This window comes from Bombyx mori, chromosome 6 (assembly GCF_030269925.1).
Source record: "Bombyx mori chromosome 6, ASM3026992v2".
Taxonomy (NCBI): Eukaryota; Metazoa; Arthropoda; class Insecta; order Lepidoptera; family Bombycidae; genus Bombyx; species Bombyx mori.
In genome coordinates, this window is record NC_085112.1 from 3,862,846 (window position 1) to 3,878,138 (window position 15,293).

The 15,293-nt window shown below is 36.3% G+C and overlaps 1 protein-coding gene across 1 annotated transcript; it reads right to left on the bottom strand.

The window, feature by feature from the left end:
* Positions 1–19: 19 nt before the first annotated feature.
* On the bottom strand, positions 20–14,246 carry LOC100101171 (scolexin; the record flags this gene model as incomplete). Its single annotated transcript, NM_001099799.1, is given in 6 exon segments — positions 20–518; positions 4,912–5,049; positions 5,581–5,733; positions 6,135–6,288; positions 11,736–11,877; positions 14,112–14,246. Coding segments are annotated over 6 exon segments (852 nt in total). The 3' UTR covers positions 20–359.
* Between the last annotated feature and the right edge of the window lie 1,047 nt (positions 14,247–15,293).

Sequence of the window (15,293 nt, forward strand, 5' to 3'; positions counted from 1 at the left end):
TTTTATAATAAATATAACAGATTAGATAAAATCATTTGCTACCTTTGACTTAACTACAATATTTGTTGTCTTGCATTTGTACATTAATCAATTTCTTAAATAACTAAATTTAATATTAGAATTCAAAAAACGAAAACATGTCCGAAAATAAATATCATGACTAGCAAGAGCTAACAATTGGGTAGTAAAAATTATATATCTAAAGCTACAACGTCAACTTTCCCACTCAATTCTGTTTCGATATCTCAAACATAACAAAAGCTACCAGCAAACAAATGTTTATTTAGTTTACTACAAGTTTTAAGTTTTTTAAATTCTTAACGACGTTGATGCTATCTTTAGTTGGATGTGTAAAGAATTTAAATCTCGGTGACCTCTCGGATCCAGTCCCTCGCTCTGGAGACCCTGGAGAAGACGACAAGGTTTCCGTTGCGGCACTCAAAAGCGTCATTTTCCACCCACGACGCCACCCCCACCAGCCGCCCCTCGCCGTCCACGAGCCCGCTGCCACTATCACCCTGGAAGTGCAATTACATATGTTACTAGAGGACCCATGGACATACTATCCTGTGTGCTTCGTGCGAGTTTCTTAACGTTCTCGATAGCCCAAAAGTTAACGCAATTTTGTATGCAGTTGGAACAGCGCCCCTAGCGGCAAACGTATGCGAACGATCTCATTTCATACAAATATGAGCTAACTTTTACGCTATCGAGAACGTTAAAAAACTTGCACTAAGCAAACTGTAAAGAAAAAATATCACGTTTGCAAAGTAGCCAATTTGCTTGAATTCTCTAGGTAACCCACAAAACAAAACCATCAAAATTATTCCAGTCGAGACAACTCTAACAAACAAGTATGAATTATACAGAGTGTCCCACAATAACTATATCAAGCCGAAACATGGCCATAGTATAAACAATGTAGATTATATTAAAAACATTTAAGTCGTAATTGCTTAGTAAATTAATGAAATCATTTATTTTAACAGTTTGAACTGTTCAATGTCAGCCCTGAATTAACAAAAGTGTCGTTCGAATTTTCCGTTTCCTAAAACCCGTCAGAATGACAGACAATAACAAACTCGTTTCAATTAATTTAAAACAGTGAATACGACGAAAATATAGCCATATGCTAAGCACGTAAGGCTCATAAACGCAAAACAAATTTCAAGCGATTTAACGCTGATGCTACTAAATTTCACCTTTGCTGGAAAGACAAAAGAAGTTGTTATGCCGACAGTTTGAAGTCGTCGTGGCCTAAAGGATAAGACGTCCAGTGCATACGTATCGAGCGATGCACCGGTATTCGAATCCTGCAGGCGGGTACCAATTTTTCTAATGAAATACGTACTTAACAAATGTTCACGATTGACTTCCACTGTGAAGGAACAACATCGTGTCATAAAAATTAAACCCGCAAAATTATAATTTGCGTAATTACTGGTGGTAGGACCTCTTTTTAGTCCGTATAGCCTTGTTCGGACTAGGCGAGTAGTTTAGTCGAGTACCGAGTAATTTAGTAGCTAAATGTGTCTGACACCAAAAATTTAGTCGAGTAGGTTAGTAAATAATTTAGTAAAGTCAATCCATTTTGTTCTATTTTTATCTAGAAGTCGTCGTGGCCTAACGGATAAGACATCCGATACATTTGTGTTGAGTGATGCACCGCTGTTCGAATCTCAGGCGGGTACCAATTTTTCTAATGAAATACGTACTCAACAAATGTTCACGATTGACTTCCACGATGAAGGAATAACATCGTGTAATAAAAATGAAACCCGCAAAGTTATATTTTGTGTAATTACTGGTGGTAGGACCTCTTGTGAGTCCGCGCGGGTGGGTACCACCACTCTGCCTATTTCTGCCGTGAAGTAGTAATGCGTTTCGGTTTGAAGGATTGGGCAGCCGTTGTAACTATATTTGAGACCTTAGAACTTATTCTCAAGATGGGTGGCGCATTTACGTTGTGGATGTCTATGGGCTCTATGGCTCCAGTAACCACTTAACACCAGGTGGGCTGTGAGCTCGTCCACCCATATAAGCAATAAAAAAAAAAAAACAGGCGAGTAGCGCCTCCCACCACGCGTCCTTGCTCACTGGCTCACTGACTAAACAAGTCCGAATCTGTTGATTAGTCGAGTTCATTAGTGACACTTCTCAAATGGGTATCTTTGTGCATTTGATGATGGTTTGAGAATGTGCTTTGGACATTCCCAAACTATCGAAGTATTCTTTGCGATCTCTTCCAATGCTAATTCCTTCAGAAGACATTTAGTAGCTCCTAGTTTATTTCTTTTATTGATCCATTTTCGTACCCATAAAATTATTTTTCTTAATCAGAGAAATTTCCTCACTTCTAAAATAGCCATTACGATTAGCTTAATCAGTTTATTCACTCTATTGCGTTGCAGCTTGTTCATCTTGCAAAACACCACTCACTTGTGTACTCTACTGGACCGTAATGCGAACGATTCCTGTGAATTACTCGGTACTCGACTAAAATACTCGCCTAGTCTGAACAAGGCTTATGGGTAAGTACCACCACCTTGCCTATTTCTACCGTGAAGCAGTAATGCATTTCGGTTTGAAGGGTGGGGCAGCCGTTATAACTACTGAGACCTTAGAACTTATCTCAAGGTGGGTGGCGCATTTACGTTATAGATGTCTATGGGCTTCAGTAACCACTTAACTCCAGGTGGGCTGCGAACTCGTCAACTCATCTAAGCTAAAAAACAGCCTGAACGGACATAGATAATACACAGCGGCGCTGGTGTAGTCCGTCAAAGGGCCGAGACTTTGCGACAATTTTGTTTTGAAGCGGAGCTCGAACTATTTTATTTTACTTCTGTACATTAGTTAGGGAGTATCCTACCTAATAAGGGGTATCCTACCGGAACTTGTACATATCATACCGCGAATAGCAACATCTACTTTGAAACATGAGATTGAAATCCAGTCTTCTAATCCTATGTTTGAAACAAAGATTTTTTTTCTCCTACCTATTCTAGTAACCTCGAGGGGCTATTCTAGATTCACCGAACTAGTAGGTGAGCTCGTGGGGCTCAAACCGGGAGTGTTGCTAACACTGGCCCTAGCAAGAGCAGTGCTTCGCTGAATCTACCGCCGCATCGGAAACGCGACCCACTGAGAAGATCCGGCGAGAAACTCAGTGGGCTGTTGTCTGTGGATTAATTTACTCGAATCCTCCAAGCAGACATGCTTTTCGGTTTAAACGGTGGAGCACGGAGCCGTTGTACTGAAAACTGAGACTTAGGTACAACTCATACATCAAGGTGGGTGGCGGCATTTACGTCATGGATGAGTATGGGCTTCCGGTAATCATTTAACACCATACCTGCACCTGCACTATAATCAATTTAGCAATAAAAAATAAAAGCTATCTACAGTTTCCGGCTTGAGCTATTCTTTGTGGCACACCCGATATAATCGAATAGTTTAACAATGTATATGAGTTTTGTCGTAAGTTTAGGGACGGTGATGATATATGAATGCCCATAAAATTGTATGACGTTGACATTGTAGCAAGTAAAAAGGTTACTACCACAACTAGGTAGACACTAGACATACTTCAACCTATTTGGAGGAAGTAGAAAAAGAAAAGGAAGAATGAAAGATGACAGGATTTTTGGCGCGAAGAACAAAGTTGTCTGAATTCTTTACATTTTTAATGTAGTGTTTCTTTTGAGTTTGTTAAACGTGGAAATGCACAAATGTGCGAAAATGAAACAAAGTCGCTAGCACGTAGCTTCTTGGGATCTTCTAAAAACTTCACAGAAAAAGTCAAGTAAATAACCACCATTTTACTGAGACTATATTTCATCTCATATCATTTCGTTTCATTTCATTTCATCCCGATTGATTAATGTTTCAAAATAATCACCTTCATTCTAAATCCTAAATAATTCTTCTTTTCATAAAAATAAAATGTTAGGTTGTATGATGTGGCACGTTAGATTTTTCAGTTGGAACTACTGCTGAAAGAGTACAGTAATAAAATAAATAGAGAAGAAAAAAACATGTAATAGATTTTTAAAAAACTAATTGAGGTATTAATATACATAAATACTTAATAGAAAAGTTAATTGAAGCGATCCTACATGAAATGTTTTTTTTTCCTACCTATGCTTGAGCCTTGAGAGGCTATATCAGCGTCGTCCTAACGTGTAGGTGAGCTCACGGGGCTCAAACCGGAGTGTTGCTAACACTGGCCATAGCAAGAGCAGTGCTTCACAGAATTTACCACCGGATCGGAAACGCGACCCACTGAGAAGATCTGGCGAGAAACTCAGTAGGCTGTGTCTGTGGGTTGAAATGTCTCCAATGTGAATCGAAATGATTAACGGTTTTCAACGATCTTCATTAAATTTCTGGGAACTTGAATAGTTTTTCACCTACGAATGCTCTTTGCCAGAATCTAACACTTATTAAAAATAGTAGTTACCTTTTATTATTGGTTGTGGTGTAACGAAAATAGCACGAAGAACAATACGCAAACAGCGAATATTCAAATAATTTGTTTGTGAAAGTGTTGCTAATGGACTTAGAGCTCTCGTTACCAAGCCATAAAATCTTCAAAAAAAGTGTTGCTAACGCTACCTACTTAAAATGAAACGAATGAACAAACTAGTTTCTTTGGAACTCTCAACTATTTTTTTCACGTGATGACCAGTTTCTCAGTTGTCTTAGGTTCTACGTCGCGGGTGCAATGATCCGACAATGTTACCTTAATAAGCAATGACGTTTTGCTTGGAGCTTTTCATAGGTCCTAGATATTATTAGAGGAATTATAACGTTTGCTTGCGATTGTTAACAAAATACTCAAATTAATCAACTGCTTAATCAATAATGCTGTTAGACATTATTGTGCTTTAGAATTTGAACAGGACTTACATTGCAAGCAGAGTCGAACCGTGGGGGGCGACCTTTAGCGCAGATCATATCCAGAGAGTTGTATTGCTCTAATTTAGAACATACTTCGTCGGACTGCGTTGATAGCTCCATGGCGTGCATATCTTTACGCATCACGCCCTGGAAAAGTGAAATAAGAGGTTTTAAAAACCGTCCGATCAACTACAAGTATTTCAGTGTGTTCTGATTACCCAAGTACCTATTATCAAATTTAAAAAGAGGCAGCCGTTAATGCTGATTGCCCAGCGCATAAAAACGGCCCTTCCCGCGTGATGCTTTGGGTATGCGACGAAGAAAGGATAAGGAATGAAATGTTTGCAATCATTAATGGTATTATCCATGACACTTCGGCATAGCGAACGATATCGGTATTTAAGTCTTCGTGATCTAAAGTATAAGACGTTTGGTGTACGCATGGATTTACCAATATTTCTAGTGGTTTTCGAGATTAACGAATAACATCATATAATAAAAACGAAATATACAAACAAATATATTATAACTTGCGTAATTACTGTACAAAGACCTTAAATTTTAAGATATGGGTTGTGATATCTATGGGTTCCGGTAACCGTTCAACATCATGTGGGCTGTGGCTGGGACTCTTGCGTCAAAACAATAAAAAATCATAAAAGGTTAAATAAAACTAACCCCATGCTCGTCAGTTCCGTAGCCAGCATATCCGACGTCGACTCCGATTGGTAGATTTGGCTGATCATCGAGTGTTGCAACTTTTATCGTTTTGCCGTCCACGGGTAAGGGCTCCTCCAATTCGACCAGTAAAAAGTCCCACCTAGCTGCTACCTGTAAAACAACAGAGTTTTCTTTTGACCGACGCATATTATTTGCGTTAGTCAACTTAGTAATATCGTACAAATTTGAATTATAAAATATGTATATAAATATTTATGTAAAGTAAATTTTGTTTTTACGGTATTTCTACATTCTAATCGCGTTTTGTATGTTAGGTATATATATGAGCTCCATTGATCAGTTAACACAAGGAGGCCACTGAGCTAGTCTGTCAACTTAGCATAGTAAAAATGTCTCACAATTTGTTGCTTGCAAACCTTTAACAGTTAGTTTGTAGGATTAAAACCGAATACTTTGTTGAGTTCTTATTATAAATTTATAATATTCTACGTTAAAGTTCATCCTAGTTAATTTTTTTCTTTGTCCTCTTATGTCAGAATAAACTAAATTACCTGTTTAAGATTAAAATCTTCTACGTCAAGCCAGTATGGTCCAACAGAGAAGAGCGGGTGGATGACCATTCGTTTCACGTAGCGAATAATGCCGCTTTGGTCGTCTGATTTGTTAGTACCGGCCAATACGTAATGACCGTTCGTGAACAGTGTGCTAAAATCAGAAATAGTGTCATCATAATCACTAGGTAGTCGGTAGGATTATCTCAGCACGGTTTAGTTCTAAATTAAGTCTAATATCAAAATATCAATTTGATCATACAACAACACTAGGTAGCATTTTTTTATCTAAATGTGGTTAATAAAACAAAAACATTAGATAAACTGTGGAGTCAATGACGTAATATGTTTTTTAATGAAAACCAATTTTTTATGAAATAGTTGAGAAGACAACATTATAATTTCGAAGAATAACACTTTAGAGGTCGTGATGTTGGGAAACCAAAGTGTTCGACTATTATCAGAAGTTATAAGATTAAAATAAAAAAATAAAAACGTAAAATAAGATTAAAATAAAATCAAGTGATTAAACGTACTAAAGTACCACATAATAAAATACGTTGATTTTATGAATATAAAAAATAGTAGGTATTATTATTATTAGTTTTACCACTTTACACCAGGTCGGCCGCACTCGTGTAAGCAGTAAAAGAAATAATTTGATGAATTGGAACGAAGATGAGGATTAATCAGACAAAGAATGTAAAAATGGAGAATTACGTTATCAGGATCTAGGAACTTTGTTTGGTTATGATGAAGTAGATAAAACCGTTTGATATCATGTGATCAGAAAGTAGAATATCATATATTAATAGTGTAAAAATGTGGCGAACATAATGAGTGAAGAATGACTAATATTTTTTTATCTTTGACAAGAATGCTCCTTCGATATTCAAGTTGTAAATTGGAATGTTCTTGCCAAAAAGTTTTGTTACGCCCTCGTATAAGACATGCAACAAAATTCAGATTTTTTAAATATTTCTATAACAATATGGTTACATAATATTCGATGTCTTTAATTTTCATAATGTAATATGAAATACAAATGATAAATTGGTTCAAAGCAAAGGACGCTCACCTGTTATTGTGTGATAACAATAATTCATTAATGGACAATTTTTGGGCTACGGTTGAAATCACAATCTAATTTACCTTGTGATTGTGTTGATACCTCATTAGAATTATGACGTCATATCGTGGAGGTTGCGGAATTATTTTCTAATGAAATTACGCGTAGTTAGTTCTAGTATTAAAGCAACGTTTGCTTTTGCATCAAAGCAGGCTTATTTGATTCGATTACTAGTGAGTGTCATCTGACTACCTACCAAATGTGAAACTTTCGTGTACTGTGGTAAATGAGTTTTAAAAGGCATTGAAAGCTAATTTTTTAAAGGCATTGAATTTTGAACGACATATTGAAAATGTCGGCTTATTGAAAGAAATAACAGAATGATGATTGTAATAGATCCGTATAAAATATGAAAACGAAACACGAAACAATTCTAGAAATTTCCATTATTTCCTTTTTTATTACTATACAATCGTTTATTTTATCACGTACTTTCTGTATTTCTGTTAACTACATATTTATAAAATAAATTTGAAATATATTTACAAGGTTAGAATATTTGATAGCGGTTGATTTTTTGAACGGGTAACCTGAATACATACAATAGGATGTATTATTATAATTCGACACAATTTTATCCCCATTGTCAGTGGGTAAGTGTGATTATCGTCCACTAACAGTTTCTGCACCGGTACCTACATGCCTATTGGCTGTAATATAAGTACTAAAATAGAAAGAATCTTCAGTTTACAAGTGAAGATGACAAGTTCTTCAATAGAGTCTCGAATAGCTACTTATCGACCGACTACACTTAGTACTCGTGATTAATCAACTCAGGTTGGTCAGATTATCATTCTGAAAATCCTGTGTTTACTTTTAGACTAAAGTCTTCAGATTGTCGTTTCCATATTCCACGAATGTGACTTATGCTTACCAAAAGGTTATCGCTCTCGGTCAGGGCTATACGATAAGTACCTACTGATTACGTTGAAATAGTAAAATGGAAGAAATACATCACTACATTTGTCTAAAAAGCAGTTATGCCTATAAATAAACAATTTAATTATAGGTATAAATTTGAATTAAGTACATTTAAGTTTTGGTGAACCTGTATGTAGCAGTGATTGTGGAAAAGGAATATTCTATCAAAAAATAAATGATTTTCCTGCTCTATTCACAAAAAAATAAATATTTATTCTTAATAGTTATCTTTGTACTATAGAAGATTATGCAAAAAACTCGTCAGCCTTGATTAACTTTGACTTACACAGCTAAGGATTGCATCTTTGACTACAATGATGAGGAAAAACGAATGTTTCACCAACCAGAGTAAAGCCAGTGAAGGCTCGATTTCATATTGTCAAAAACAAAAACTATTCTGTCAAAAAACAGAAACTAGCACAAAGACATCGTCTTGTCCGACTTTTGAATGACGACTTAGTTTTTTTTGTAATTACCGCGTAATGTCTCATCGTTACAGCTACATATCCTACGTCCGTTTGTGCTTGAATGTTTAAGGTAGTAAATATCTTGTCATGTTTTGCAAACTGGTTTCTTTATTTTTTGTTTTGTTCTCTGACGGAAAAGGAAAACCCAAGTGACTTATGCATATTAATTGGCGGTGATGTTGTGCCTGGTCCGCATATCGATTACTATTGTAATCCTCCACACTTTACGGTGTAAAAATATTTATTGGCATGATTAATTTCTACTAATAGTACTATATTTTAAAATGATTTGAACAAAATGGACAATGTTACGAAACATTTGTACCTACAATGGTAATAATAATGCAAGATAAGCTTATTCATAAAATCTACAACTTTAAACAAAAAATGCTTTATTGGATAAAATTTAAATATTCGATTTTTGTCATTTATCGATTGAATGGATTTTCATGGTATTATTAGTAAATCAATTATTTATGGATTATTTGATTTTTAATTATAATTAAAATTTAGCCATTGAGAAGTGTCCTTATTAACTTTTAATATAAAACTTAAAGCTACTTCAATCCGAAGAATCATGAATCACGGTAAAATCACAATCGTTGGGTTACTGCTAGTACAATAAATATCGCTCCGAGGCCACGAGTATTAAATTTGACATATTAGTCATCTGTGCTCAAATCACCAAAACTGATTGAAATCGTATTCAATGGAGTTTTAACAGCGATTTGTAGAGAATTAATGATGTAATGCTGTCATATTTGATTCAGTAAAACGTTTTATTGATTTGGGTAAATGCTAGATTTTAATGAGTTAGATAGGTACTGTTGGTGGGTTTCAAATGTAATGTTTTTTTATTATTACCAAATGCGTATATCATTGCGTAAGTCTATTTCAATTGATTGTATTTTACGTAGCATTCAAAGATACAGGCCCTTAAAATTGATACATACATATAATAATATGTAAATGTACAATTTTAGTATTTACGCACGATATTAGTTTTCATTCCGATTCAAGCACACGTCGCGTGCGGACGTGCTTATTGACCGCTCGATCGCCCGACCTTGGTTCGTGGCACATCTGGCGTCCAAGTCTTTTGTCGAAATTAACTACCTGTGATAATAGATAATCGTGACGTGAGAATCGTAATCGTTCGTTGAAATTCGTTGAACGTACCCGTCACCCCGATGGAAGTTAAATACTTGATCAAAGACCTACGTCCTCCCAAGGCTCTTGGTTCAGATGGTATTTCTATCGCGTTATTAAACTTCTACCCATCCAACTCATCGTGATGTTGATATCTATTTTCAATGTTTTCAATGTCGCTATGACGAACTGTATCTTTCCCATCGTGTGGAAAGAAGCGACCGTTGTCGGCATAGGTAAATAAGCCCGGTAAACCCAAAAATCATCCGACGAGCTACCGCCTGATTAGCCCCCTCATGTCTCTCGGCAAACTGTATATAGCAAGCGTTTGCTCTACAAGCTCCTTAGAAGCCTCTTCTCATCCAAGGGCATTCTCGTCGATGAACAATTCGGATTCCACGCAAATCACTCATGCGTACAACAGGTGCACCGCTACACGGAGCATATTCTCATAGGGCTGAACCAACCTAAACTGTTATACACGGGAGCCCTATGTCGCAAAAGTATTTGATTTTATTTTCAAATATTTTTCAACATGGGCATGGCGGACAGTCTCGTGTTCATCATACGGGATTTCTTGTCGAACCGCTCTTTTCGATATTGACTTGAGGGATCCCGCTCCTCACCGCGACCACTCACAGCTGGAGCCCCACAAGGCTCTGTCCTCTCGCCGCTCTTGTTTAGTTTATTCATCAACGACATTCCCCAGTCGACGCCGACCCAGTTAGCCTTATTCACCGACGACACAACCGTTTACTACTTTAGTAGGAATAAGTCCACTATGGCGAGTAAACTTCAGAGTGCAGCCGTGACCCTCGGACAGTAGTTCCGAAAATGGCGCATAGACATCAACTCAGTGAAAAGCACAGTGGTGCTATTTCAAAGGGGAAACTCTATACGAATTTCCTCCCGTACTAGGAGGAGAAATCTTACAGCCCCGATCGTCCTCTTTGGCCAACCTATTACCTGACCCAGGAAGGTGAAGAACCTGGGAGTCACCCTGGATGCATCCATGACATTCCGACCGCATATTAAAACAGTTCGCGACCGTGCTGCGTTTATTCTCGGCAGACTTTACCCCATGATATGTAAACCATCCATCAAATTTTTAAAGGTACCTATTTTTGTTTAACGCCAGGCCACTAGGCTTGTCTACAGATTGAGTGCAATAAATAATAAATAAATGAAATATATTCATCATAAAAAACAATAATAGGTGATCGTGAATTTATGAAACAAGTTGCGAGTTCACTTACGTAAAAAATACATTCCTACAATGCTCTAGAATAATTTGTTAATTCATCGTTAGGTAAGTAATTACTTTAATGCGTGAATGATTTTCAAATTAAAATGATTGCAAAACAAGGTGAAGTATCAATACAGAGTGTAAATAACCTCAAAAAATATTCCTTTGCTAATTTGAGAACATTATAGTCGTTGATTTATACCGGCGATATTTCGCGAACTCGCACTCTGAAGCCTAAAGTAATTGTTTTCTCGAAACATTTATGAGGTTGGACCCGCACATCAGCTGGTTTTTTATTGTGTTACATTGCATGCAGTAGTAAAATAATATTTTATACAATTTATATTTATATATATTTTTACTGGTGGTAGGACCTCTTGTGAGTCCGCACGGGTAGGTACCACCACCCTGCCTATTTCTGCCGTGAAGCAGTAATGCGTTTCGGTTTGAAGGGTGCGGCAGCCGTCGTAACTATACTTGAGACCTTAGAACTTATATCTCAAGGTGGTTGGCGCATTTACGTTATAGATGTCTATGGGCTCCAGTAACCGCTTAACACCTGGTGGACTGTGAGCTCGTGCACCCTAAGCTAAAAAAAAAATATAATAATTATGAAGTCAAAATTCAGTGCACTCCCCCCTGACTTCGTATTAGAAGAGGGTTACCATATGGTTAGATAATTAACATACCAGTGTCCCGCAGTGAGGATCCATTTCGGGCTAATAATGGAACCTCCACAGGTACCACCGAAAAGAACGGCATGTGGAAACCTTTCGTGTACTGCTTTCACATCAGACTGTGTCTTTGTAATTTCAGTTGTTACCAGCGCAGCTGAAAATGAAAGGGTCAAGTTAAAAAACAATCTCAGTCAACCAGTGTCACGAATGCGAAATACTCGTCGAATGCGACGAAGAGTTCGAAGTGCAACCTAACCCATAGACGCAACCCACGGAGTTTCTCATCGGATTATCTCACAGTGTTGAGACACACATTCCGAACCGGTGGTAGATTCGTATTCTTTGGTGGTAGATTTAATTTGAGGAATAATAATCCTAAATATTTCGGACAAACAGGCATAGTTTGGAATTTGAGTATATTAGGAGTGACAATATCTCAAAATGTATCTACGTAGTGTTATGGAATAAGCGGTTTCGGGTAAAAGAAATAGGTACTTTATTCCTTTACGATCTTTACCGAACACCGAAATCTTCTTTCAGTGTACTATGAGGTCAGTACTGTGACAAAAAGATAAGGCTTTAGGCTTGACGTACGCAACAAAAGATGTTTCCATTATATTATGTATGTATCTGCTAGTCTATTACACTATATTTACTACATCCACAATTTTCGAGTAGCTCATTCTTTACTTACGCTACTGCGTTCAGTTATTGGATGTATGATTATTCTAGACTATGACTACCTTAGTCAATTAATTAGTTTTATGGGGAGGATTAAATCGTTTAAATTGTACCTACTTCTCGGAAAATATGACAACGGCGTAAAACCAATAGTCCTCATAGCGCTGACTAATTACATACTATAAGTACGTAGTAGCAGGTAATAGTTTGAATGATATGAACCAATTCCAATGACTACATGACCGCTTATCGTAGCAATTGCTGTAAAGATCGAGTTTTTAACGATAAAAAAAATACTCCTATACAAATAATTGTCGTGAGCATTCAATGTACTTGCGTGTTCCTTTTCCGTTTATTGGCAAAGCACAAGTAAAAGCAATTATTTAAGCACATTTTTTATATATTAATACGTCTATTGCAAATTATTTTTTATATTAATACGTATATCGTTCGTAAATTGAATATGAAAACAATTAGCTGATGTTCTTTTTGGAAGTCAAAACTTCTCTAGTACCGTTATGATTTTAAACTCGATAAAACGGTAATAACAGAAAACAATGAAACTGATATGACACTAGAAAAGCAACAAGAACCAACAAAGATACCCAGAGGAAGGAATAAAACATAATATTATTTTGTATTTCTGAAGGTTTCACTTCTACTGAGTCTGAACTGCATACATGGTTTTAAAAATTGTTTATTGTCTGTTTATGGTTCGTCTGATGTGTGTGTTAATGGTTACCGTTACCAATACACGTTTTAATTCCAGCAGCATGACCAAAATGCTATATAACATTTTCGGTACGTATTATTTAGACGTTAACTAAAGCACAAAAACTTTTAGGAACAGAACACATTTCTTCTCTTACAAGACTAATAATAGTTAGTATTATTCAAGCAGCTATAAATGTTGTCTCAGCAAGCCTTATTACATTTTTATTAAAATTACACTAACGACCAACATAAAATACATATTATGCGGATTTATTTTTAAACATGTTGTTACTTTATCGTCAAAAGTAAACGTGAACTCATGTTTATTGGTATACTGTTGTTTACGAAATTTTTTCATCTACCTACGTAAAGTTTGCCGCTTATGCCGCAGATAAGGTTACCTGTAGTATCTATAAGGTTCTAAATAGCTACCCGAAATAAAAAATAATCTTGCCTACCATCAAGACGCTCCCGTTTTTAATATGCTTTTATTAGCTTCAGTTCTCTTTAAGATTCTTCTTTACACAAGGATTTTTTTTGTTCTACACAAGTAACACTATTCGTGACCTAGTTTCATTATTTCAAAGGAAACAATTTCTGATAACAGCAACACAATATAAAATAAACTTGACACGAATGAGAGGTGGTTTTATTTTTTCGTATACTAATTTCTTTCCGTTATAGTGAAGTATTTTTCCCGAAAATAATTTGAAATGATATCGATATTCACTGTGGCAAACTTCTTGATTCAGTGCTCACTTAAAAAGCACCTAAGTAACAGCAGTTGACAGCAAATTTAATAAAATTTAAAGACAAATCTAAAGCAAAACATAAAGATTTAAAAAAAAAACTCGATCGCTGACGAAATTCATTGTTCCGCGTAACAACGATGATAATGATTTAATAGAAACACAACACAATAAATTCTTGATCGTGCACTGCTTAGGAAGCTAACATTGCCTAAATTAATGTAAAACAGGTAGTGAGACTTACATTTTTGTTTTAAATCCGGTATGTCATTGGCGCCGGGTTGAGGTAGCGCGCACGCACTTGCCGCCAGCGCGATCACCGCGAGAACCGACTGTTTGTTGGCGAACATCGTGCCACTGTCGTCCACCCGCACGATCGCTGCACTTTATATCACAACATACGACACGAGGAAATTATTCTTCTCCAATGTCTCGTTAATGCTTTCGACAATTTTCTTATCGAATTAAGTAGCACTTATGCATATCTTCAAGGTGCATGTGACAAATTGTATGGAGTGTAAGTAATGATAAATTCCATTGTTTCTAAACAATTCTTTGTAATACTCGTAATAGTAGTGGACTCGAGATAAGACTAAAGTGGCACTTAGGCTCTTAAAAATCAATTCATGAAGAAAAGTGTAAAAATGAGTATTTAATTACAATTTTAATTGTATCGTTATAATTCATTAGACAAGTTTGAAAAGTTTTGGTATATTCTGTTTACTCGTATATTTTAAATAATTACGATAAAATAATTTTAGAAACGTATTTGGTACACCAAAAAAAACTAGTTGTTAAATGAGTCGACTATTATCAAAGCCGGCAATGTGACTTTTGGACAATTATTGGTAAATCAGAAAAACGAATTATTGACTTTGTATTCCATTGGCAGTCACAAAACTCTTCTGAACGACATCTTAGATAAATAACAGGTTAAGTATTAACCTTTATTTAATGCAGGTTTTGAACCGAATTCTTTGAAGGAGACGATTATATTCAAACAAATCTGTATTGACATATCAATAACATTTTTTTGTCCAAATGCACAGATTGCCACCTTTGATAATAGACGACTCAAATATACTATACACGTAATACTAAGTTATGACCTCAGCGGTTCATCAATGTCATCAGCCTGACCACTTCCGCTGCGGGATATAGACTTCCCCCAAGGCTTACCACAATTACCGATCCCACGTTGCTACCATTCGGCGGAATTCCGCGACTTTCATGAGATCGTCGGTCCACCTTGAGAGATGTCTGCCCTTGCTGCGCTTTCGGTGCGCGGTTGCCTCCTTAGAGCTTTTTGGCCTCAACCACCATTTGTTCTACGAGCAATATACATGTTCACTGCTATTGCTAATTTGCAATGCTATGTTAGTTTTAATGTAGCCTTTTTTGATTTTCGTGAGTTGGGGAAGTAATT